The 27,207-nt window shown below is 41.7% G+C and overlaps 1 protein-coding gene and 1 long non-coding RNA gene across 2 annotated transcripts; one reads left to right on the forward strand and one right to left on the reverse strand.

The window, feature by feature from the left end:
- Positions 1 to 6,294: 6,294 nt before the first annotated feature.
- On the reverse strand, positions 6,295 to 15,471 carry TIGD2 (tigger transposable element derived 2). Its single transcript, XM_084882120.1, has 2 exons — positions 15,102 to 15,471; positions 6,295 to 14,938 (listed from the first exon to the last, which is right to left on the reverse strand). The coding sequence occupies exon 2, from the start codon at positions 14,012 to 14,014 to the stop codon at positions 12,434 to 12,436; it is 1,581 nt and encodes a 526-aa protein (XP_084738246.1). The 5' UTR covers positions 14,015 to 14,938; positions 15,102 to 15,471; the 3' UTR covers positions 6,295 to 12,433.
- A 369-nt stretch (positions 15,472 to 15,840) lies between these two features.
- LOC311621903 lies at positions 15,841 to 26,718 on the forward strand. Its single transcript, XR_014794888.1, has 3 exons — positions 15,841 to 16,200; positions 21,589 to 21,781; positions 25,112 to 26,718. It is a non-coding gene; the product is annotated as an uncharacterized lncRNA (long non-coding RNA).
- Positions 26,719 to 27,207: the final 489 nt, after the last annotated feature.

Raw genomic sequence — 27,207 nt, forward strand, 5'->3', positions numbered from 1 at the left:
AGTCTTCTAGACATCTTCTCATAGGAATTTCATTGATATCTAGTTTTCTCAGGACCTGATTCTGTAGCCTCAAATATCCAAAGGGGTGAAAAATAAATTAACCAAAAGAACTATATATCCGACTTCTCATTTGTATTAAATATAAGATGGTTTCACATATGTGAATTTTTATTTTTAATAGTTGAGCTTGAACAATATATAATAGCAGGGTTAGAATTCTCTTTCCCTTAAATTACCTGTTCCGCATTTTAGGAAACTCTTTGGATGCTCCACATACTCTTTATGCCAACTAGTGGTTTGAGCAATCTCCACTAAGGGTAAAGGTTGATGATGAAGAAAACCTTGAGCACAATTCTAGGTCCAAACAGAGAAACTGTCCTTTCAGATTAAAATTTCATGTGTCTAAATAAAATTAGTTCTTTCTCATGGAAGCCTGAATATTATCCTTGTTACATAAAAAGTAATTTTATATTCATTTACATACATATGGTTCCTCTTTAATTATAATCCATCCAAACAATATTATTTCTATTGTGATATATAATTGGAATTCCATTGTGAGTGACATAATAAAGCATTGATCTTATATTCACATGTCCTAAAAATGTGTCTGGAATATAAGAGGTAATCAATAATTGCTGAGTAAATAAGTAACAGGAAAATAGCAAATAAAAGGGAGAAATTGCCCATTGTGTCTTGATCAAAATACACAAGTAAATAGTAAATTACGCTTCCATACTTTTATTATATTTGTCACCTTTTAAACTTGTTTATGTAAAAATAAAATTCTGGTCAATGACATTAGATTTCAAATATCTACTTTCTATTTTAAGGTATAAGAATGAGCATGAAAAGATCATATAAATCTGTAATTGATGAGTAATGAAAACTTTCTTGTTTTCTAACACTTTCTATTGAGTAATATTTTTTACTTCAATTTTTGTTACTCTACCTACACCTTTACATTAAATAAATACTATTTTCTTTTAAAATTTAAGGGTCAATATAAACTGACATAATGTGAAAACCCAATTCTTAGTGCTTATTGATTTTTCACTGACTGGCAATATGTTAGCCATTGTAGATGGAAGCCAAATATACATTAGCAATGACCCTTGCTTTATAAACTTTAGGCTATGCATGAGTAAAATATAAACTGAAAATGAGAAGAAAGGGTGTGAAAATGGAGGATCTAAAAATGAAGGAAAATGCCAAATTTTACTCTTCAATATTTTTTCCTAGAGCTAACGTTGACCAATTGTTGCCCAAACCATCTTTCTTTTGCCAATAAGCAGCCTTCTTCCTCCTAAAATACGAGGGAATGGTAGCTCAGTTTTATTTGAAAACCACCTTTCTCCCATTCTCAACATGTGGTTTAGAAAGAACAATCCCGTTCAAGGCTTGGGAGCTGTGGGCCCTGACTGAGTTCAGCCAGGCAGTGGGACCCAGCCCACTGGCCACGTTCTGGCCTCCAGACACACAGAAGTTAACAGAACCAATAAGGGAAGAGAAGACAGATACTGGGGGTGGATTTGATGGTCTGAGTGCATGGGTCTTAGAGCTCCACAATAAGTTTCTGTGATGAGAGGAGCCAGCCTGGGCCTAAAGCTGACTACAGAGAATGCTGATTCCAAAGACAGATCCTAGGAACATGGTTAGTCTTTGACACAAGCTAAACCTAAAGCCAGGCTTCCCCGTCTAAACTCTTGATTCTAGTACTCAATAAACTACCACACACCTGCATTTATTTATTTATTTAATGTTTTTATTGATTTTTATAGAGAGAGAAAGGGAGAGGGGGAAGAGAGAGAGAGAGAGAGAGAGAGAGAGAGAGAGAGAGAGAGAGAGAGAGAGAGGGAGAGAGGAGAGAGAGAGAGAGAGAGAGAGAGAGAGAGAGAGAGAGAGAGAGAGAGAAAGAGAGAGAGAGAGAGAGAGAGAGAGAGAAAATCAATGTTTGAGAAAAACATCTATTGGTTGCTTGGTTGCCTCCTGCACCCACCCCAACCTGGGATCAAACTCCCAACCTGTGTATGTGCCCTGATTTGGAATAGAACTGGCCACACTTTGGTCCATGGGATGACACTTAACCAACTGAGTTACACCAGCCACTACTGGCTGGAATATGGCACCTGTATTATAAAGACTCAATGAATATAACATCGCAAGTGAGGCCAATTTTCAAGCAGAAGCATGATATACGGAAAATGTGATAGTCATTCTAAAGTACTCTATAAAATAAGATGAGAGAACAATCAGTAGAAGTGAGAAACATAATTAGACTGTTTATTTGAAAATGTTCTGACTTCCTAATTTGAAGAGCTAAAATGGACATACCTACCTGTTTTGTCTAAAAATTGCACTGTGCTTTTTCAACATTACCTGACTTTGAACTACTTCAAAGTAGTGGACAGAATAGATGGCTAACTCTTTGCACTACAAACTAAATAGATGAATTAAGTTTCTACAGATCTATGAACTCCAACAGTGGGCTTTATCCCCTCCCCCTGGCTCTCTGAGAGGCCTACACTATGTGTTGTTGTTTTTTGAGGAAAAATAATTCAAGCTGAAAACTAAATGTCCTACTTTACACTTTTTTATTTTTAAGACGAAGTGATGTTTGAAGTTTGCAAAATGAAGCTTGACATGTTTGGTTTGATTCAAATCCAGTTCCCCTAGTTGAATAGGAAGTTAGGATTAGGTTATTGTTAAAATTTTTGTAAGTAAAATTTATGATTTACAGTAAAAAAGTTGTTTTAATATAGTGTTACTTTTCAAGGTGATTTGTTAGAATGTGCTGCACATGCTCTCCATTTCTCCTTTTTTCTCCATTTCTCCATTGCACCTTTTTTCTCCATTGCCATGACATGCTGCTCAGGGACAAGGGGATCATGAGGTGGAGCCATTTGGGTTTTCCTTTCCTCCTTACCCTCCTTCAGTTCTGCTTTGTTCTTATTCCTATTCTTTTCCCCTCATCTTTCAACTCTGCCTCCCTTTCTGCCATCTCCCCTTTTCCTTTAGTCCAAGAGAAAGAAATGGAATTGTATCTGGGAATAATGAAATGCACTGATGGGAAAAGGGATTCCCGCTTTTTCTTTATCACCATCACTGTAGTTACTACTGAAAGCTTTCAGAAATAGTCTGCTCTTACCATTCTTAATTTTTCACTTCACATTATCTTCTATTAAATATTTTAAAATGGTAAACTATCACCTGAATACAGAAAAGCACATAAAAATATATACCGTCCCTCCTGTCCCACAATTCATTTATTGCCATTAATTCTTCAATTGTTTGGATTCTGACCCCATCCTTCCAATCACACTGCTCTGAAAAGGGTCACAGTGACTTAATTGCAATGACTATATTGATCACTCTATTTTATTTTTCCAAGTTCTACCTCGCTCCTTTTCTAATCTGTTTGATCTTTTTTGTTGTTGTTGTTTCCTGTCCCTTGTTCCTCTTTTAAAGCCTTTCTTTATGTAAACCAAATCTCGCTATGCTTGCATTCTATACCAATAATTTCAGTAAGTAGAGTCTGAGCACATCTAATACTGCTTCAGTTGTTTCTGCTGGCTGCCACTCATGGTGCCTTGTGAGCTCGCTCTTTGCACCTTCATCCATGGACATTTGTTGAGTCCTGTGTTGAAGTTGCAGTCCTTCAGGGAGGATTTGGGTGTACGCCTACCAATCTCTTGCAAGCCCAACTACCTTAAATTAAATTCTCAGTTTGATGGTCTGGGGACCACACAGAGTAAATTCATACTGCAAACCTATGTGAAGTCAGTTCATGCTACAAATTCTCAGGAAAAATATTTCTATTCCGCCCACCCAATGCCATGGTCAAGGCAGGAAAGTTTTCTCACTGTCCCTCTGGTCCTACACATTTATTTCTAATTCCCTGTCAATGATGATACAGTCTTTTGTGGTTCTAACGGTATGGAAATTTTCTCCTAGCTCTCTGATTTTATTCAACAATATTTACTGCAATTACTATAAATGATGCTCTCCCACTCCTTTATTGTAAAATTCCTGAAAATAACATTTTTTATCTTAATTAACTATATACTGTTCAGTATGGTATTGACTCATTCCGTCAGCCAATATTTATTGAGCTCATTTGTGTCTGGGCTATTCAGATTCTGGATATATAAAAATTGCCAAAGCATTTAAGGTCCCTGCTGTCCTGGAGTTCACTTGTTAGGGTACAGTTATAAGTATTCAAAAAAAGTATTTGTGAAACAAACGAATCATTCAAGTAGCAAGAGGAAAGAAGAAAAGGAAACTGTCAGCCACAAAAGAAGGTGTGGTCACATTTACTGAAATAGCAGCAAAAAAGGACCGAGATAGTTAAAATGAGCCTCCAACAAGAGCCTTCTAGAACCAAATCTCGGTTCAGAGTGTCCGGTAGTGCCCAAGATAAGAATAAACTGGTTTAACTGGAGAACAGAAGCCAAAAAACAGGAAGCCAAACAATCTCCCAACAACCCCGGCCGTGTTTTTGAACAACTTGCTTTTATCACACACAGCTCTGCTAGGTGGGCCCACATCACTTAAGAGTATTAACAGCCGAAGCTGGTTTGGCTCAGTGGTAGAGCGTCAGTCTGCAGACTGAAAGGTCCCAGGTTCGATTCCAGTCAGGGGCATGTATGTTGGTTGTGGGCAAATCCCGGTAGGGGGTGTGCAAGAGGCAGCTGGTCGATGTTTCTCTCTCATCGACGTTTATAGCTCTCTATCTCTCTCCCTTCCTCTTTGTAAAATATCAATAAAATATATTTTTTTTTTAAAAAAAAGAGTGTTAACAAATAAGGTTAAGATGATGACAATCACTAAGGGGTATATCCTCCTTCAAGATGCTCCCTCACCGGACAGGGACCTGCTCATCTCTTTCTTCATTTCCATTCCCCGCTTCCTCTTCTATTCTTACTTCTTCAAACATTTACACTTTTACTTCTTCCTTCCGATGTCTTCTTATTCTCCATTTGTTTTCCTCTAGGTCAGTGATCAGCAAACTCACTAGTCAACAGAGCCAAATATCAACAGTACAACGATTGAAATTTCTTTTGAGAGCCAAATTTTTTAAACTTAAACTTCTTCTAACGCCACTTCTTCAAAATAGACTTGCCCAGGCCGTGGTATTTTGTGGAAGAGCCACACTCAAGGGGCCAAAGAGCCTCACGTGGCTCCAGGGCCGCAGTTGGTTGACCACTGCTCTAGGTTACACTGGAATTTGCTGAGTGATAAGGGTGATAATTGTTCTAATGAGATAACTCTTGTTGGGCTCCTTCAGGTGGGAGCTGATTGCTTTGATCAGAAGCTTGGAACTTAGAGAGGGTAGAGGGGTTGGAGATTAATCATCAAGGACAAAATGATTCCAATAATTGTACCTACAGGATGAAACTTCCCTTATAAAAGCCTAAACCCTGGGGTTCAGGGAGCTTCCAAGTTGGTAAACACATCCATGTGCCAGGAAGGTGGCACACCCAACTCCATGAGGACAGTGTTCCTGTGCTCAGGGCCCTTCTGGGACCTGGGTGAGGGGCACGCTGTCTTTATCCAAAAACTGCCTACCATCATAGAAAGATGAAGAACCTTGTTGCTGAGACAAGAGAGTCTGGAAGTGCTACCCTTTGCATTGCCTGTAATCTGTAACCATTATACCCATTTTTATGGCTTTTGTATATCCATTCTTATTCCTTTTGGCTATTTCTCCATGCCTGTAACACCCATTTTTATTCCATAGAGCAGATTTTTGTGGATGATCTGCTGCTCTCCCATACTGCCAGCAATATTGGAAAAGAAAAAACTCATATACAATTCAAACCTGTCTCTGCTTAATTGGCTCAAGTAGCAACAGGCACCCTGGACCCATTCGTAGTCTGGTTTCAAATTCAACTTTTAAGTTTATTTTTGAAGCCAAACCGAATTTTTAAAAATCTGGGTTCTCTGTCATCTTAAGTTAACACATCAAGCTTATGTGCATAACCACAGATACTTCTTATTAAGAAACAAAGAAGTATCTTTATATAAAACTTTGTTCTATTATATAACTTTCAAAAAAATTAATTGCTTCAGTAGATGAGAAAAACTGCCTTCAGTTCACTTGGTCTTGTTTTAGGTTCAAAAGTAATTGTGTTTTCTTTGTAAATAAGTTCCAGAAGATCAACATATCCTGAAATATAGGAAAGAATTAGGTATCATTTCTATTCGTCTCGGAAGAAATTAGATGTGATTTGATTACAAGTATAGCTGTGAAGATTTCCCTTGAAGAAAAAAAAAGTACTTTTGTCAGAGGTTATTTTATAGGTTAATGAGGCTGAGTCTTGCAGTCAATATTTCTTTTTGACTTAAAAAAACACACAGGTTGAATGTTACAAAATCTCACTGATGTCTTTAATATTTGTATAGTAACTCTAATACATCATATCCCCCTGAGATTTTATTAGTCACAATTAAAATCCCCAAAGATCAATGTTCAAAGTTCTAGGGATATTCATAAATCACAACCTTATACATTTCATTATGCATTAATAACACTTTTTGTTTCTGTTTTTTCAAATTATACTACACAAATATGTTCCTGGCATGGGGCTGTAAGCCAGGCAGGCTTGGAGCTTGGGGCGATCTGGATGAGGAGAAACAGGGAAAAGCTGGGACGCTGGCACCATGCCCAACAACCCTGCCCCCACCACACACACACACATACACACACACACAAACACACACAGATTTCTCTTTTCACCTGAGGATATTTTCCCATTGATTTACGAGAGAGCGGCAGAGGAAGAGGTGGAGAGAAACATTGATATGAGAGATATCAATTGATAGCCTCCCAACACATCCCAGCCAGGGCTAGAAGCCTGCAACTGAAGCACGTGCCTGTGACTAGAATCCAACCCGGGACCCTTCAGTCCACAGGCCAACACTCTATCAACTGAGCCAAACCGGCTAGGACAAGCAGAGAGATTTATATGAGGAAAAGATGTTGGCTGCTCTCATGATCTGTGGAGACACAGCTAGATCCACCCTTCTGCCCCAGGCCTTCATAATGACTGTGCCTGTCAGTTGCACGGAGCTTCATTCAAGGATTTTCGGAGCCTGATTTACGGTGATAATTAGCTGCCTGGGGAATAACACTAGTAGATGCAATCTCTGGAATTATAGCCAGCACATTTCTGGATGCTAAAAGTAATTTTAAGGAAGGCCTTGGCTAAGTGCCTCATGGACTCCTGCAGCCGGGCCCACAGCTCCCTGCAAGGGTTGAGATCTCTGTCCTTGTCTCAGACAGGAATGCTCCGTTGAGTCTCTGCCGGCTCCGTTGGGGGCTCCCGCTGAAATGGGTGAAGTACTGTAGGTCACAGGATTGGTGTTGGGGATCACCAACAGACATTGATTTGGGGAACACCCAGGATGGTGCCTGGCATGCAGCCAATAGTCAGCACATGAACGGGGAGCAATCCGTGTCCTCTCAGAGACGGGATTTCAATAAGGGACTCCCCACCTGGTCTGAGGGGGCAGGTGCCGGGCTCTGGGATGAAGATGGATCAAGACTGCATTCTTTCCGAAACCGGTTTGGCTCAGTGGATAGAGCGTCTGCCTGTGGGCTGAAAGGTCCCAGGTTCGATTCTGGTCAAGGGCATGTACCTTGGTTGCGGGCACATTCCCTGTAGTGGGTGTGCAAGAGGCAGCTGATGGATGATTCTCTCTCATTGATGTTTCTAACTCTATCCTCTCTGTAAAAAAATCAATAAAATACATAAAAAAAAAAAAAAAGATTGCATTCTAGCCCTGGGAGGCTCGGTGTCTGAAGGGAGCCATGCCCTCGGTCAGCGGCCCCATTGTCTGGAGCTGGGAGAAGCAAATTTTACTCCTTTCTTGGCCCCGGATGACTGTATGACCTTGAGCAGATCCAACCCCTGCTCTGGGTCACGGGTAGCAAAACCATCGAATCGCTTGTCCAAGTGTCCCAGTTTGGACAAGCAATTAGATGGTTTGGACAAGCAATTAGATTCCCAGTTTGGAGTCTGTGCCTCCATTTACCCACTGCATTTGCACAGGCGGTCTGCATTTCTGCTTCAGGGATATGAACACAAGTGGGCCTTCAGCTGCTTGGAAGAACCCCTTTCTCTTTGAGCCCAAAGAGAAACTGCAGCTAGAGGAGGCCCCATCTGTTTTTTGTTTTGTTTTTTTTATGGAGGGACCAGTGTTGATTGACAACATACACTGTAGCCCTAGGAACCTGGGGGACTCGAAACTGCCCTCTCATGTATACAGACACTCCAGCCAACATTTCCAGTGATGAAGCAATGCCCCAGACCTCAACAAGGGTGCCCGAGGCCCCTGGAGGTCTGCTCAGAGTCACTGGTAGAGAGGGCTGTGACACATTTTCCAGGCCAAGCCTGGAGACCAAGAGTTCTCGTTGAATGGGGTTGCTTAATAGTTGGTGTTTATAAGTGCTTGGAGTGTGTCTATTTAATCTGCAACCCTTTTACATTTAAAGGACCTGAGATTCAGAGCAGTCCAGAAAGCTGCCGAGGTTATCTAGGGAGAAAGCAGAGAAGCTGGTGTTCGCATGCCAGTGTTTTAGCCTTCAACAACCTTACTCCTGCTTGTGTTTCTCAAACCATGAAAATGAGGTAGGCAAGGTGATTTTAGTTTACAGATAGTCAAGTTGAACAAGAACAAAACCACAATTGGCACAAAGAGCTGTGATGTTGAAGATATCATAGCTTAGAATGTAAAGTGTACTGTATATTTAAATGAGAGAAGGTCAACTTTGTGAAAATACTAAGGTGATAGGTGGACACAGCCCACCTTGAGGAGGGCTAAATTTGGAGTGCAGGTCCTAGCTTTGACTTGTAATACTTTGGATTGGGTTCAGAGTGCCTCTGAGCCTGTGACCGAAGTAGCAGTGTCCTGTTTCATGTCATCTGTGCCTTTTAGCCCACCATGGTCCTCCCAGGACAAGGGCACCAGTGTTATAATCTGCTTGGATTGACTGAGATTACTGTTCTGGGTCCTGCCAACTCTATTATATTTATTGAGCACTCAAAGTTTCCCAGCCAACCCCTGTATTACTCTGAGATTTTAGCATGAAATAGTAAATATCATGCTATGTTTGGTATTTTTTTTTTCAAGTGTACTTAGTTGCCAAACAGTTTCCATTTGGTCTGAGATCTGCTCATCTTTCAAATACTAAAAAATAAAAATAAAAAAATACGCATTTAGAGTAATGGTTCCCCCAGGACAACGTGAGGACCTGTCCTTGGAGAATTCTGGATTATTTCTCACCCCCATGGCTGCTCAGGAGGCATTTCTGCAGGTGGGGGCTCACGGGTCATGAGTTCTAACCCTGTTTGACCCTCTAGACACCTCAGGGTCCCGGAGGCAGGACCTGGATCCTGGGATCTTAGAGAAGCAGTCGTACTAGTGATGGGGTTGGGAACATAATCATCTGACAAGCCAGCAAGTGGCTGCAACTGCAACGCAAGCGACAGGAAATCCGCTGAAGTCAGCCCCTTTCTGGGGGTCAAAGCAGGATGCCCAGCAGCACCTGGCCCCTTCCCCTCTCTGGAAGGAGTGCTTGCTCCCCAGAGCCAGAGTCTGCCAAGCAACAGCCCCATCCCACTTGCCTTAACACTGGAGAGAGGAATCTCGTATATGCACTTAGCAAAGGATTTTAAAATTTAAAAAGAAAAGGTGCATGGCCTGTCACTTTGTATAAAAATAGCAAAAATATATTACTAAATGTTTTTTTGTACTTTCTGGAAGTAAAAAAACACATAAAACAATCCTGTTTTAACTACTGTGTAAAAAGCCTCTATCATATATACCTTGGACTTTTGTAAATAAAAGTTTGTGCACGCTGGAAAAAAAAAAAAAGCACTTTTATAAATGGTAACCAATTACCAGAATCTGTGGTAATCATCTTTAAGGTGCACAAAGTTAAATGAGAGCACATTATTTCTGTGCTTCTCAAACTAAGATACATATAAGGAGCATGAGGTAACCTAAGATAGCATGATTCACCTTCCTAGAGGATATGAGTTGTATACTCGTATAATACAATACCTGGAAGAGGAAAAATTCTTGCATTACAATTATTTATGGAACTAGAACACAGCGCTTGTGATAAAACACAACATCCAATCCCTTCAATGTCATGATTGAAGTGAGGTTTTGAAAAAAGCAGAAAGTTCTGTGAAAAGCACAGCTGTATTCATACAGACATACCTCATTTTACTGCGCTTCATAGATATTGCTTGTGTTTTTGTTTTTTACAAACTAAAGGAAGAACCCTCCACTAGCAGAAACATTATAACTTACTTTATTGGGGTGGTCTGGAACTAAACCCCCAGTATCTCCAAGTTGTGCCTATATGGCTGGGCCTGATTACTATAACATTTCTTTTTATCTCATTTTCCTGATTGTGTTTCTTTAGTTTGATAAAATATTTCACGTGTCCTGCTTACTGCTATCATACCTAAAGGTATTTTATTACTTAAGTGAATTATGCCAATATTAGTAACATAGACTTTAAGAACAAAGTTTATATCTATTTTATTAGCAGGAGCAAAGAAATTACCATTCTATTCTTATTTTCTTTTAAAATTCAACTGAAGATGTCTTATATGTACCTGCATACTTTATTGTGTCTAGCAGCATATGGTCAGAAAGTGATTTCTAAATTGGATTAACATTTCATTTTTCACTGAAATAAATATTATTGTATTTCAACAGTTACTTGAATCTCTTTGATCTCACTTCCCCATCTAAAGACTTTTCCCAAGGCAACAACATCACGGTTGAGACACACACTAGATCTGTTCAGCATATTTCTGAAACTCTTAATTTCTGCAACCCAATAACAGTAGCCAACACTCAGCATCGACTTATTCTGAGTCATGACCTGATCTAAGCCCAGATATTAACTCATTTACTCCTCCCAAAAACTCTCCAGGGAAGGTATTTCCCCTGCTTTACAGAGATTAAGTAACTTGCCATGATCACCCAGCAGCTGATGCTGTTCTACAGTGCCTTTCACATGTTCCATCTAATGTCAGTCCGTTGTTCATGGGGTGGGTCCACAAATTATGAGGCTTATATTCTCAGTATTTCTCACCAAAAAAAAAAAAAAAAGGCTCTATGAAAGAAAAATGGCATACTCTGTAAGCTTAAAAGTGTTACATAAATATCCAATAGCTTATTAAAAACTATTGAGATATCTATACTAAGGAAAGATCAAAATGACAGATGGTAAAATGTAACCCTTACCTCTTCTCATCATATGGTTTGGGAATTGAAATCTATTTTTTTCTACTATGAAGAAATTCTCCCTACTGTCAGTGGAATAACAGTACAGTGCAAACCGTGGGGACATCTTAACCTACTTCTTCTTCCTTCGTTATTCTCAGAAACGGCCAGTCTGAATCGTTAGGTGCCCACGTACTGTTGGTTTAGAATGTCATACTTAAGGCTTTAGACTATTTTTCCTTTAGTTTTCTGCTTTCACTGTGAAACACTGCAAGCATAATCTTTGATGAGTTCTAAAATTTTTAGCAGGTTGGAAAATCATAGAAATGGAAAGTTACCCCTAACGTATTTCTTTTAGTATTTTTTAAAATATTTTTTCATTGATTTCAGAAAGGAAAGGAAATGGAGAGACAGAAACATCAGTGATGAGAGACTCATTGATCGGCTGCCTCCTGCATGCCCCCAATGGAGATCGAGCCTGCAACCCGGGCTTGTGCCCTGACCGGAATCAAGCCCTGACCTCCTGTTTTGTAGATCAAACAATATTCAACCACCGAGACACATCAGCTGGGTACATATTTCAATTTGGAAACTGAAGTTCATAGAAAGTCATAAAAATTGATTTTAAGTCAGATTTATTGATTGCCTATAGTGTGCATGGTCCTCATTAGACACAACGAAATTCAGGCACAAAAGTCACAAGATCCCTGGCCTCAGGAACCTTATGATCTAATTTAGTGGTCGGCAAACTCATTAGTCAACAGAGCCAAATACCAACAGCACAACGATTGAAATTTCTTTGAGAGCCAAATTTTTCAAACTTAAACTTCTTCTAACGCCACTTCTTCAAAACAGACTCGCCAAGGTTCCTGGTATTTTGTGGAAGAGCCACACTCAAGGGGCCAAAGAGCCGCATGTGGCTCGCGAGCCGCAGTTTGCCAACCACCTATCTAATTAGAACACAGATTAGAAATAAAAGACAGACAAGTTACGTGTCAATGCTCACTTGCTAGAATGGACGTTAAAGAGCAGTAATTTAAGTAAATCCAAAATGGCATCTAATCCTAAAGTCATTTATAAAATGTATTTGGCCTTCAAGTCCACAACACTTCAAGCACGATAATTAAGTCCCACTGCAGATAAAGTCACAAAGACGCAAATACTCCAAAACCCTTCAGAGCATTTATTGACGACTCTTGTGATGGTGGATCTTCTGCTTTCTCCTTATTATCGTGCGCAGCCTCCGTAATACCAGCTTGTCAGACAGAAGCATGTCATCTTGTTGTTCTAGATAATCCAGTAAATTTTCAGTCCATTCAAGTGCAGCTTTATGGCTAATGTGCTTCTCTGGATGCACGTCTGTCTTCCTGGTCTTGCTGGGAGGCTTTTGCTCAGCAGGCTTGGACTGGTCCTCCACACCTTCACTGTCACTTAGCACCCGGCAGCTGGAGTCACTACTCTGAGAGTCAAACCACTGGTCAATATTCTCAATGTCAACGTGTTCACAGTCTTCTGTGTTCTGTAAAACCGTTGCTAAATTAGCTGCGAAAATGGCTCCTTCATCCATGCTCAGGCCCGAATTCTCTTCATTGCCAGGTAAAAGCTTTTTCCAAGCCCTGGCTATGGTGCTTGACTTCACCATGTTCCAAGCTCTGGATACTTCATAAATTGCATCCAACACCGTCAAGTTCTTCCAAAACATTTTTGGATCAGTTCCTTCATCCATGTATTTTTGGAGAAGCCCTGCTCGGTAGTATCTTTTTACCATGGCTAGAACTCCCTGGTTCATCGGTTGAATTAGACTGGTGACGTTCGGTGGCAGATACTTCACAGTTATTCTGCCATCATCGGAGCTCAGCGATTCTTCCTGTGGATGTGCTGGAGGAAAATCCAAAAGCAGCACTGCTTTTTCCAGAAGCCCTTTGGATTTCAAATGCTTCTGCACCTGCGGCACAAAGTATTTTTCAAACCACTGCCTGAACACTGAATGTTCTATCCACGCGCTTTTCTGGCTGAAGTAAGTGACAGGAAAGTTGGAAAGGTCAGCTCCTTTGAATGCACGGGGTCTCTTTGCTTTCCCCACAACACAAAGGTTCAGTTTGTGTAAACCTGTGGCATTTGCACAACACATAATAATGATCCTCTCTCTGCTTGACCTATAACCAGAAGTATTTTGTTTAGTTTCAAGAACTAATGTCCTGGACGGTAAACATTTCCAGAACAGCCCCGTTTGGTCAGCACCATAAATCTGCTCTGGTTGTAGATTCTCTCTTTCAATAAATTCCTGAAAGTTGCCACAAAATTCGCTGGCGGCCGTTTCATCTCCTTTCAGTTTTGTTCCTTGACTAGCAGCCTTGGGAATACCATGGCGCTGCTTAAACCGAGTTAGCCAGCCAGACGATGCACTGAAATCACCTTCCATCCCTAACGCATCAAAAAAGAACTTGGCTTGTTTTGCGCAAATTGCTCCAGACACTGGAATCCCATCTGTTTTCTGTTGGTTAAACCACTCTATCATAACTCTATCAAGTTCCTCGTATGTGGATGACTTCATAGATTTACGTCTGGATACCCCGCTTGTAGGATCTGAGTTGCTTGCATAGCTTATTATTCTATCCTTATTCTTTTTAATATCGCGAACGGTGGATTCACCAATTCCGTACACCACAGAGAGTTTTTTGAAAGAGATGCCTTCCTCAAGTTTCTTAATAATGTCAAGCTTGTCCTTAATTGTCAACACCACACGTTTACGTTTCCCCAACATTTTAATGTCTAATGTATTAGGCAATTACTAGAACAAGATATTTACCGACCTTGACTTGAACAAAATGAGACTAGAAAATTGGGCTTTAAATATCCCTGTCCGGTCTCCCTCGGACCTAGATGGATAAGTGTGCTGGCCAATTTCTAGGCAAGGCCTATATGACTCCCTTTGCTGTTTTAAAACTTACAAAATCCCTCAACAAGGACTAGCTCCAATGAACCCTAGCTTCTTTCTTTCCCCTCATTTAGTTTAAGTTTTTTGGTTTTTTTTTGTTTTTCATGCACTACAGTCTCGAAGGAGATTACAACCAATGCTGTATCAGCAAGTTCTCTCACAGTCTTATTGCGTAGTCAGTTCTTCTTGCCATCATTACAGCTGAGGTTATTACAAAAGACTAAGGCTCAGGTGGGTTATTTTGGGAAATGTGCTGGCGAAGAAATAGTTTAAGACAGGACTTGCATACTTGACCTGTGGGAAAATGTAATGGGAACACTCATGCCCTGACTGTTCTTTCTCAAGCAGCACGCTGTATGGAATGCTGCCTCTTCCAGGCTAGGACTGTTACAGGTTATGCAAGTGAGAGGTTATGGAAATCATAAGCAAGCATGGTAAGGCAGGCTGGGCAGAAGTGAGCAGCGCAAATAAGGCAAAGGTAGATGGGCAGAAAACTGTACATTATGAGGACACAAACTTATACCTAATGTATTGAACAACCAGAAAGGGAAAAGGGTAAGACAATAGGTGGCGTCACATGATTACAGAAATAATCAAAAAAACTTCGCCGGTGGAAACCAGGACTCATGGTAGAGGGTATGGGGCGGAAGGCTCGGTGATGATGTTATACAATGATCCTGGTGAAGAATTTTCTTCGGTGGGCCAACAGAAGTACTGCCGTTCTGTAGAGGTATTCGGAGCCTCAGAAACCTAAAGGAAAATACCAAAAAAACATTTTGTTTCCAACATCAGGGTCTGTAGCATTATCCTGAAACTATGTTGAAAAAATTAGCGTCTCTCACTAATGTGATGGCCAATAACGCTTTAAAAGGCGTTATCTAAAGTGACGGAGAGCGGGACCTGAATTGCCTACCTCCTGAAATTAAGAGGTCAGTGTGCAGCGGTGCCGGCGCGGGCGTCCGTCCGCAGGGCGAGCTGGAGCGCGCGGGACGTCTCTGCTCGGCGGAGGGAGCGGGGTCCGCGCGTGGCCGCCGGCGAGCGGGTGTCACCGCCGCAGCCCGCGGGCGAGCGGGCGGCTGCTCGGCCCGGGGGACGCCCGTCCTCGCGCCGGGGGCATCGCTCCCCGCTGCCTGCGCAGCGCCGAGAGCAAATGGAGTCTCTGGAGGGAGGCGGACACGGGTGGCGCGGCGGCGGCGGCGGCGGCAGCGGCAGCCCGGGGCGAGCGTCGCCGGAGCCGGAAGGCGCGGGATTAGGGTGCACGCGCGCGCCCCCGCAGGAACGTTGTGTCGCCGAGCAGGCGGGGCCTGGGCGGGCGAGCGCGCGGGTCGCTAGCAGTGGGCGGGGCGGGGGCGGGCCGAGGCGGGGACAGGGGGTGCGGTCGCTGACAGCGGGCGGGCCGGGGCGGGGCCGGGGGCGGGGCAGGGGCGGAGTTTCTGTCAGTGGGCGGGGGCGGGAGAGGGGCGTGGCCCGAGAGGGGTGGCTGACAGCGGGAGGGGCCGGGCCGGGCCGGGGGCGGAGTCTCTGGCAGCGGGCGGGGGCGGAAAGGGGCTGGGGCCTGGGCCGAGGGCGTGGCCTGGGAGGTGTCGCCGACAGCGGGGGGCGGGGCCGGGGCCGGGGGGCAGGGCCTGGGGTAAGGTCGCTGACCAGCGGGCGAGCGGGCCGGCGGCTGCAGCGACTCTGGGTGCCGCGTGGGTTCCGCTGGTGGCCCGGCTCCTCCAGCCCGCCAAGTGCCTCGCGGACCAGCAGGCGGCGGTAGAGGCTCACCGTACTTCGGCCCTCCTCCCAGGCGGTCGGCTCGTTAAGCCAGGCTTCCTCCACGTTCTGGTGGAAGCCGGTTTGCACCCTGGGCGGGCTCCGGAGAAAGCCGAGCATCCTCCTCAGGCGCCCAGAGCCGGATGCGGACGGGGCAGGGCGAGCGCACGTGGAGCGTGTTTACAAACAGGCCGAGGCGCCGGGGCTCCGGGCGCTCGCTGGCCCCGCAGAACTTGCCGGAGCGAAGGTCGTGAGGCCAGGTAGGAACGCGGGGCGGGGGTGCAGGGAGGCTGGCTCCCGGTGGGTGGGGAGCGGGGGAACAGGTTCGGAAGAGGAGCTGGGGCTTACACTCTGCACCACCCACCCGACCAAGTCCTGGGTGGCTGGGGCGCAGCGTGGGGGTGTGGGGGACGGTCGAGCTGGCCGTGAGCCTCTACGCTGGCGGGATGCGCTAAGGTTGAAGCCGTGGTCCCTGTGGAAGCGGACCTTGTGCATAACGCACTGCACCTGGGAGGCTTGTCAACTGCTCCCTGGTGACTTTCCTGCCGCCCTTTACTCCGCTTGCTTCTCAGTAGTAATTAGGGGGTTCGGTTTGACAAAGAGTCCCTGGATTTGTTTGGAACGTGTGAAGCTGCCACACGTTTTCATTTTGGCATTTTAAATGGAGCGAATGCCAAGCAGGCACCTGTGCACTAGTCATCCCAACAGCGAGCGCCCCCTTCTCGGTTCTCAAGGACGCAGTTGCCCGCGGGGCCTCTGAGCCTTCCCGGGAGAAGGGAGCGGCTGCCCCCTCGTCCTGCGGCACCGTTTACCCAAGAACCACGGTGAGCCTCTCCTTTTCCTCTTTTTTTTTTTTTTTTTTTTTTTTTGAAGAGGTGGAAAAGTTTCACCCAAGTTTCTCTAGCATCGGAACATAAAGGACTAACCGTTGTCGTTAACACAGCACAGTAATTTCGTCATTTATCTGCGAAGACCAAAGTGAATGTTTCAAAGGGAAACTGTCAGGAGCATTCTATACTGCAGAAAAGAGATGTTGATTCTAAGCCTGGTAACTAACTCTCCCGCCCAAATTGGCTCAATTGCCTTCCTCAAAATCACAACTTTCTCTGATTAGGCATTTTGGAAAATTCTCTGATCGCCTAGCTATGCTGTGAAGTGGGTTTTGACAAATGGCCTGTTTTATGTTTTTTTGGGGGGGTGCTTGTTTGTTTGTTTGTTTGTTTCTGGTTAAATTTCCTCTCCCGCCTCCCCATATACTCCAGTTTCTGCAGCCTTAGTTGACTATTTTGGGTAAAATACAACTTCATGCTACCTTTATATCACTTTTTGAAGTGTGCCTCTGCCTTGATATTTGTAAGAAACCTGAAAACTGTTGTATCTAATGCAATCAATGTATCTCCTCCATAAGGGAAGGGAGCTGTTGACTGACTACCCACCAAAGGCTGGTAACCAGATGTTAGCAGCCTGCCTTTCTGCCCTACCCTTCCAGCCTACTGAGGTCACTCTGGCCCATGATGTATAAATAAAATAACCCTGCTTCTTATCTCTGTTTCCCAATATCTTTGAGGTTTCATTTTCTTCCAGATATCCACTTGCGTTGTTTCTCTGTTTTTGCTGGATTTCCCAGCCTGCTGGTGTCTTGTCTCTTATCGCCCTTCCCTTACCTCACTCTGCGAAAGTTCCAGTTTGGAGCACAGCCCACCTTTCTTGATTCCTCAAAATACCATTTCATGCGAGGCAGTTGTGTTACCAAACATTTAACAAGACTTTACCCAAGACAGCTGTGTCTTTACACAAGGTAGTTTTAGCCAACAAACTTCCCTTTCTGTTGGAGAGCGGGGGTGGGGTCACAATGTGGCAAATTTCTATTAGGGTACAAGATTGGGCGGGGGGGGGGGGGGGGGGGGGGGGGGGGGGGGGGGGGGGGGGGGGGGGGGGTGTTGAACTAGAATTTGGGGGCATCTTTGTTTTAAGAAGAGGCTGGTTAGCCACAGAGAGCTTCTTTCTCTTTAGGTGATGGTCTTTCCTTTCTCCCAGCATTTTATATCAGGTCTCCTTCCTCCTTCCTTCTCTCAGCTGCTTGTGCATCTTAAGATTCTTTTTCTTGTGCAGAGCAATTTGTATTCTTTATGTTTCTTCTATCTGCCCCCTTATCATTTGCTTTGGTCTATTCTCTAATCAAAAGACATTTCACTCCTTGGGCAATTCAGCCACCAGTATTTCTTTCTTTTTAATCCTTTCAACAGTGCTATGAGGTAGATGATACCTCTATTTATGTACAAGAAGACAAAGCCTTTAAAAAAAAAAAAAGTATATGAATTGATCAAATGGAGGTGGCAGAATGAGATTGAACCAAGTCTCTGAGGCTTTAAAGCACCATGCTCTGCCTACATGATCATAATCAAGGTATTTTTGGCATTAACCTACCAGAGAGGCTTTCTAGTAGTGAGAGCACGTTAAGTCTGAAACAGCATTTATCAGGCTGAGAGTTGAGTTCATTGAAATGTGGGTTTCCTGAAAACTACTCCCAATCAACTGAAAGTAACTTATGTTTCTCATGATTACAATCTCCAAATTCCCCTTTCTGCTGAGAAAATGTCAATACAAATACATTATGTAGCCTCACTTTTAGTATCATTCTTTTTTTAAAAAAAAATATATTTTATTGATTTTTTACAGAGAGGAAGGGAGAAAGAGAGATAGAGAGCTAGAAATGTCGATGAGAGAGAAACATCGACCAGCTGCCTCTTGCACACCCCCTACCGGGGATGTGCCCGCAACCAAGGTACATGCCCTTGCCCGGAATCGAACCTGGGACCTTTCAGTCCACAGACTGATGCTCTACCACTGAGCCAAACTGGCTTTGGCTAGTATCATTCTTTATTCACAATAGTTTTGTAATAGAATAGGACATCTCTAAATTCTTAATTTTAAATTCTTAATTGTTTTTTGTTTTGTTTTGGGGGTTCCATTTACTTGGAAAATGAATGATTTTCACACACACACACACACAAAAAAAAAAAAAAAACCCGACACCAACATACATTTGTTTTCACCTGCATTTAAAGAACATATAAATATAAGGGGCATTTTCCAACTAAAATACTTAGATTTGCGGGGGGGGGGAGGGGGGGATGTAGGTGCGTATATTTTAGGGAAAACAGGATGTGTAATTTAGGGCAAGCAGCTGACATCAACATAATGAAAGCTTGTTCTTAAAAATCTCCTTTAATGAAAAGGAGACAGTTACTTTGTGCATTGCAGACAAGAGTACCAACTATTCATTTTTTAATATTAAAAAAATACCTTTTAAAATGGTTAAAGTTAGAAACTGTTATCCACTTAAAAATTCCTGCAGACAATTGAAAGATAAGAAAGATAAGATTATTCATTGGAAAATCCCTTATATTTTCTAAAATGATAACAGGATATTGGAAGATAGTGATTGAAGTCTTATACACTTGAGTCATGTAGGTGCCCAGAAGGGACTTTTAAACTTGTTTTCTGTGTTTCATTGGTGGCTGGCAGTAGGTTTTCAATTGACTGGCAGCATAAACAAAGATAAAAGGAGTTCTTTCGAGAATAGAAAAGACTTAAAACGGTTGAAAAAATAAAAATCGCTGTTGGAAATGTTTAAGAAAAAGTTAAACTTAGTTCCTAAAAAATGGTGTGGAAGGAACCAGTTTGTTCCTGATAGATGTCAGCAGTGCAGGTGGGAAACTTGAATGAAATGTAGATACCTGCCTTACCTTTCCGAACCTGCCAAGTTCCCAGCTGTTCTCTAAAGCAGCCCTCAGCCCATCAGTTTGGTCAACTCCGGCTTCCTGAGAGCCCGCTGTGCGTCAGACCACTTGCTGTCCCCGTGCCCAGCACCTGCAGCATCATGCTTGTAGGCTCTTCGTGCTTTCCTGTTAGCCTGGAAAGTCCTCTTCTTCCTCTGTTAACCTGTACATCCTTCAAGTTCCAGTTTGTCCAAGAAGCTGCATTTCTCAAGGTTGCTCCTCTAACTTTATGGGTCAGAATGATCTGGGGTCCAACATAGAAATTCCGGAGTGCACTCAAGGGATGAAACCCAGGAATCTTTTTAGTGAGTGTCCCAATGGATTCTAACATGCTAAAGTTTGAAAACCTTATTATTTGACTACTATTTTGAATGAGATTCTTCACGCATAATGTATTCTTTGGGGAGGGAGTTTTTCTTCTCCCTCCTCTCCCCTTCTTAAATTACATACAATATTTGAAGGAAAATATGAAGTGCAGAAAAGGAAAATAACACCAACATTCAGAGACAACTACTGTTTTGGTGTGTATCCACTGTCTTTTTTGTAGCAGAGTAATTATAATTTGTGTGTATGTGTGGAAATATACACCAAGTGGCCAGGTTATTATGACCTCTGAACACATAATAATCTCAGTGTATTTGTATCTCAAAGTGGTACCAAAAGTATTCTAGGCTTTTGCCGGGACCGGTTTGGCTCAATGGATAGAGCGTCGGCTTGGGGACTGAAGGGTCCCGGGTTCGATTCCGGTCAGGGGCATGTATCTTGGTTGCGGGCATATCCCCAGTAGGGGGTGTGCAAGAGGCATCTCTTGCCTCTCATCAATGTTTCTAACTCTCTATCTCTCTCCCTTCCTCTCTGTATAAAATCAATAAAAAAATATATTAAAAAAAAAAAAGTATTCTAGGCTTTTGCTGGAGATCAACCACCTACTTGCCCTGAGCCTTCTATCAGCCAATGCAAAGGGGAAAACTGATCAGGTGCACAATTTATAGTATCTTTGATATAAAATAAATGAGTTACTTAAGAGAAGTACACTGAGTGGCCAGATTTTTAAGCATTCAGAGATCATAATAATTTGACCACTCTGTGTGTATATATTGAGAATGTGAAGTCAAAATAGACATCATTTTATACATGCTCTTATTAAAAACATAGTATAAATATTTTGTGATATCGTTTATTCCCATGAGTCAAATACCACCAGGAACACACATGTTGCCAAAATTGGGATTGTTATTGCAGCAGGGGATAGCTTTCCCTTGGAAAACCATGGAGTGTCTCAAAAAAAGAGGGCATCAGGTGGAGCTTATTAAAGGTTTGGGTAAAGTGATTTTAGAGAGGTTTAAAGAAAGTGAGGAATCTATTCTGTGTGCATTCCTAAAGGTGCTGTCATATAATGGGACAATTTGGCTTTTGGGCAACTTAATTTTTAACCTGTTTTTTATTGATTTTTGGAGAGTAAGGAAGAGAGAGGGATGATAGAAACATCACCCATCAGCTACCTCCTGCATGACCCCTACTGGGGATTGAGCCCACAACCCCTGCTGGAAGCTAAAACTAATAGTAACTAGCATATTATGCAAAATGACCCATTGGAAGGCCAATGGACTTTGATTTTCAGCAGGGCTGAAAATCAGCATAATATTGCCCTGCTGTGGGCTCCTTGGCTGAGGCAATCCCCTAACCTGATAATCCTTTTACTGTTTACCAAACTTTACCTTTGATACACCTGTGTGCATTCCTAAAGGGCAAATGTGTATTCAAGTGAATAAAAGCTGACGTGTCCAGGATTTGAGTGAGCTTCTCCTCTAAAGAGAGGTTTCCACCTAGCTCCCCATGCCTTCTAAATTAATTTTTCTTGTCTAGAGTTTTTATTTGTGCGCGGCGGCCGCTTCTTCAGATCCTGAACCTTAGCTGTGCTGGATGCGGCATTCTGGTGCCCGAATAGGAATCCGGAGAACAAGATTCGCCTGAGTGAAAAAGGAAAAGTGGGAATTCACCAGAAAGGTGGAGAAGTTCACTGTGCACAGAACCTGTACCAGCTTTGGAGTTACGAACTGTAAGTGGACGGGGACCATCTTTCATTTCAGCCAGGTTATATTGGGGAAGAGTAAAAGGCAAAAACATCATTGTAAATTTTTAGCTCAAGGATAAAGGAATTAAAGTTTCAAAAGGTACTCTCTTAAATCAGACTCAAGGAAAGAAAGTGCCTTTGTTATCTTTAACTATGTGGTCTCTTGTTAGAAGTGCATTATGCCCACTTAATATTGGGGGTCAAAAGTCTGTAACATCTGCCAAAGCCGGTTTGGCTCAGTGGTAGAGCATCGGCCTACAGACTGAAAGGTCCCAGGTTCGATTCCGGTCAAGGGCATGTACATTGGTTGCAGGCACATCCCCGGTAGGGGGTGTGCAGGAGGCAGCTGGTGGATGTTTCTCTCTCATTGACGTTTCTAGCTCTCTATCTCTCTCCCTTCCTCTCTGTAAAAAATCAATAAAATATATATTTTTTAAAAAGTCTGTAACATCTAAGACCCCAGATCCTCTGCCTCTAGTGTGGGAAGTTTCAACAGCTAGAGAAAATGGGGCTAAAAGTTCTTTTACAAAAGGACTTCTTAATACTTCCTCTGGAAATTACCATATGATGTCTTGTGATAGGCAGATTTTAACTAAAACGACTTTAGATGCCAGTCAATGGTATGGAGAGCAGAATATGATAAGATCTGTGAACAACAGGCTTAGAACTAGGTTGCATTCTGGCTGTAAGTCCCAGGAAATATAAGACATCTGAAAGATCCATGAAAAGAACTCTGACTAAGTTTCGTCTATGTGTTATGGGTGCTCGTCTGTTGATTGTTGTTTTATCTGTCTTTGTTGTTTGGTTTAATCTATTTATTGTTAGTCTATTAAGCATGCCTTTAATTTAATTAAGTAGAAAAAAACAGTAGATGGCCAGGCTATTACTAAATTTCCCCAGAGCAAACAGAATGTGTGGGTGGGGAGAGAGAGAATATGAGCAATACACATGGCTGATAACACAGTTTCTAGGAAAATTCCCTAGACAAATGGAAGTAACCATAAAAGGCCCCAGCCCATGAATTACTAGATCTTTTGGTGATCCTGTAAAATGGATACCCACTCCCAGGAGTGTTATTAAAATCCTCATTTTCGCCATGATTTTATTTCTCAGTCTGTCATTTGAAATTTGGATAGATGAGATACTTCTCACAATTTAGGGATGCGTCTGGGATTTCTATATCCATGAAGAGAAAAAGGCTAGCTTAAGAGAAAGTGTTCCCTGCCAGATTTTGGGTGGCCTCTCTGCCTAAGCCCCATCTGTTCATGAATGTTATAGAATAAACCCAAAACTATTTTTCTTTAAAAGATGCCAAAAATGACATAAAGAAAACATACAGGCTGTGTTTGAGCAACAAGATTAGTGTTCCATAATAATGGGTAGTTCTTGAATAATAATGGACCACAATCCAAGGTTAACAATAATGCCACTGAAAGTCAGTAACTTATCTCTGTTACAGAATTTGCCAAATAAAATGCCTTGCATAATAATAATTGGCTTTAAAGTCTCAAAGTTGTTAAGGCAAAATATACATAATTAAAATGAAAGGTATATGGTAAATCTTTTTCAGTAGTAATTATATATGACTACACAAGTTTCCAAAGTCTTTGATAACTTAAAATTTTGGAATTTACTAAATTAAATAATAAAACTATTAAATATCTAGGTATTTTAAAATGACAAAATACTGAAATATTAATCTGAGTTTACCTCATATAAAAAATCTAGAGAATAGATTTGAATCTATTAATTGAATATGTCTTGTGTTTTATTTGAAATATATTCTTAAAAATATAAGTATATTACTAATCTGAGAAATGCTAAGTATTTAACATACCACCTAAAATTCGAGGCTTCTAAGAGTTTAAAGTTCAAATTAAGTTGGGAGAAATTATGTGGTTGTGATAACAAAATGCATAAAGTATAGAAATTCATTTTGAGAAAATGAATCTCGTATTTTCCCTGGAGAAATTAGAAGTTCAAAATCTATTGTAGTCCTTATGTGTGGTAAAATTTCAACCTAGGATATAATATTTTATTGGCCTGATTAAAAGGAGGATTAATTCTTTGTTCTGAACCAAATTTGTAATATAAAAACCAGTTTAAATTTAAGTGATGTCTTTTAGAATAATTACAAAAAGTGTGTCAATAAATGTCAATCTAAAAAATGCTGGCTGTTTACTTTACTTTTAATTATCATTGGAAAGTTAAGGTTTAAATATTGTATGGTTTTAATAATAGAAGGCAGGATATACATTTTAAGGAAAAGGAGGATAAAGGTCTATACAAGTTGCTGAAGTTATATGCAAGTTAATGACAAAAAAGAATATTAGAGTAGAAGTACTTAATAGAAGTTCTAAGGCAGGGTTATGTATTTTTGAAGCACATAGAAAGAAGGTTTGAAGGCTAATTTTGAAGTATGAAATTTGTGAAGGTTATGTATGTGATGAGAAGGAAAAAAGTTTGCCTCCATAAACAAAGCTTATGTCTATATACTCAAAAAGACTGATAGCAGAAATCCAATTAGTGTCATTTACTGTCAACACCCAAGGACAAACGAAGTTAGAAAATAAACCTTATTTCAGACTGATTTAAACTGGCAAATTGAAATAAGTGACTATTTGGGGGAACTTAGTTGTCACCTACTGAAAAATAAATTACTACAAGTTTTTATATTACACCCCTATTATTATACCAAAGAATACTAAGCAGAAACCTATTCCTAAAGCATTAACTGTTTTTACTAATAGTAAAGCTGCTTATCATGAAATGTTGACCAAGTTATCCAGACCAGTCATATTTCTGTGCAAATAATTGAATTAGAAGCTATCAAGGCTGCATTGCAGGATTTCCAAAAGCCTCTTAATATTACTAATTCTGCCTATGCTGCTGACCTGGTAACTAGAATTGAGACTACTTTATTAAAATGGCTCAGTGACCAGAGTGTATTTATACTATTTAAGCAGGTGTCATTTCCAGAAATTTTGTAAAAAGTGGAAAATTCAGCACATTACAGGAATACCATACAATTCCCAAGGACAGGCAATTACAGAACACCAACATCAGTGGCTCAATTTCCAACTGCAAAACAAAAAGGGGGAATAGTGTAGAAATATGCTGTAAGTAAACTACACCAAGCTTTAATTACTTTAAAATTTTTTAATTACTTTAAATGCTGATGGCAAGACACCCATGGAATTACACTGGTGTCAAAATAAGCCAAAGGAAAATGGTCTGGTTAAATGGAAAGATCTCGAGTCTGGCTTATGGAAGGGCCCCAACCATTTTGTCAAGGATATGCTTGTGTATTTCCAGAAAACTCCTCCAAGCCTGTGTGGATTCCTGCAACATGAATCTGAGAGAGGACCTTGCACATGGAGCCTGAAACTGTACCTGCAACTGCAGACAATCAACTACTTCAGCCATAGATAGCAGTAGCCACAAGCAATATGCTGAAGATAACAGTCCAGGATGGTAAAGAAGCCTTGCCATGCTAGCAGTGATCAGTTGTGCAATGGTGCAGGTTGCCCTGGAAAAGCCAAAGAAGGTCAGACCTGCATTGTCATTGCCTACCATTTGTCCACCATCCAGAACCAAATATCATTGCTGTCATGTCACAGGGAACAGTGATTGGGATGAGAACCCATAAAGAACTGATGGCCCAGAAAGAAGCCTACTAAAAATTAGTTCCTTAAATGCCTGGCAGTGATTTAAAAAGGACATAAAAGAACTCAATTCTTTTCATTGAATCTCCCTACAGTTGCTTTTTAGCATAACCACTATTGTCTTTCTCATTCTTGTTCTTGCATTTTTAATTCTAGTTTGCAGATGTAGAATGAAAAGTCTTAAAAGAACTCAAGACCTGCAAACAGCATTCAACTTTCTAGATTTATTAAGAAAACAAAAAGGGGGAAATGCAGGAGGCTAAAACCAACAGTAATTAGCATATTATGCAAAAAGACCCATTGGAAGGCCAATGGACTTTGATATTCAGCAGGGCTGAAAATCAGCATAATATTGCCCTGCTGTGGGCTCCATGGCTGGAGGCAATCCCCTAACCTGATAATCCTTTTACTGTTTACCAAACTTTACCTTTGATACACCTGTGTGCATTCCTAAAGGGCAAATGTGTATTCAAGTGAATAAAAGCTGACAGGTCCATGGTTTGAGTGAGCTTCTCCTCTAGAGAGAGGTTTCCACCTGGCTCCCATGCCTTCTAAATTCATATTTCTTGTCTAGTGTTTTCATTTGTGCGCGGCCCCTTCTTCAGATCCTGAACCCTAGCTATGCTGGTTGCAGCAACCCATGCATGTAGTACGAACAGGAATTGAACCTGTGACCTCCTGGTTCATGGGTGGAAACTCAGCACACCGACTAAACTAGAGTGACCTCATTTTTATCTTCACGGAAAACCTCCTCTAATGCCTATGAAATTATTTAAATTCCTCAAGATATCTTGACTATCTTGTTCTGAGCTTTCAACACTTTCTCAAAGGACCAACGATTCAAAAAAGTTTAAATAATCATTGATAGATTAGCTCATTCAGCCTTGAAGTGATTGATTGATCCCTAAGTTATCTGGGTAGATAAATCATGATGCAATTCTGCCTTATGCTTAAAGAAGAGTTATTAACACCTGGCTTCAATCTTTCTAGGTTAAAAAGTCCTCACAGTATTTCTCAAGCTCAGCTTTGATCCATTTTAGAACTTTCACCTTCCAAAAAAGAAATCCCATGTTATCCCACTCCCCATTCCCTATTCCCAATTCCCCGCTTCCCACAAACCTCTTTCCTGCTTTCCACCTCTGGCAACTGATTCCATAGATTTGCCTATTCTAGTTATTTCATATAAATGAAATCATAGAGTATGTGACTTCATGACCAGCTTCTTTTACTTAATATAATGTTTTCATGGTTCATCAATTTGTACCATGTATCAGTATATCATTTCCTGTCATTGCTGAGTAATATTATTATACTAGAAGCCTGGTGCATGAATTTGTGCATGGGTGGGGTACAGTTGGCCAATTGGGCCAGGCCACCAGGCCGAGGGGGCACAGGAAATTGGCTGTCTGGCCCCACCCCTGATTGGGGTGGGGGGCCAATCAGGAACGGAGCCAGTTAAGAGGAGGTGCCATGGGTGATTGGTGGGCCAGTCCCGCCCCCTGGTCGAACTCCCGGTTGAGGGGACAATTTGCATATTAGTCTTTTATTATATAGGATGGATACCTCACATTTTATATATTCAGCAGTTGATGTTGAATCAGCATTTAGGGTTTATTTACTGATTGCCTATCCTATCTAATAAAAGAGTAATATGCAAATTGACTGTCACTCCAACACATAAGACGGCTGCCCCCATGTGGTCAAAGATCCTACCGCCATGTGGACACAAGATGGCTGGCAGGGGAG

The sequence above is a fragment of the Pipistrellus hanaki genome (assembly GCF_964339955.1).
Source record: "Pipistrellus hanaki genome assembly, chromosome: 1".
Lineage (NCBI taxonomy): Eukaryota > Metazoa > Chordata > Mammalia > Chiroptera > Vespertilionidae > Pipistrellus > Pipistrellus hanaki.

Bases quoted from the DNA above. Each gene is read 5' to 3' on its own strand.
- TIGD2 (XM_084882120.1), bottom strand. From the start codon at position 14,014: ATGTTGGGGAAACGTAAACGTGTGGTGTTGACAATTAAGGACAAGCTT.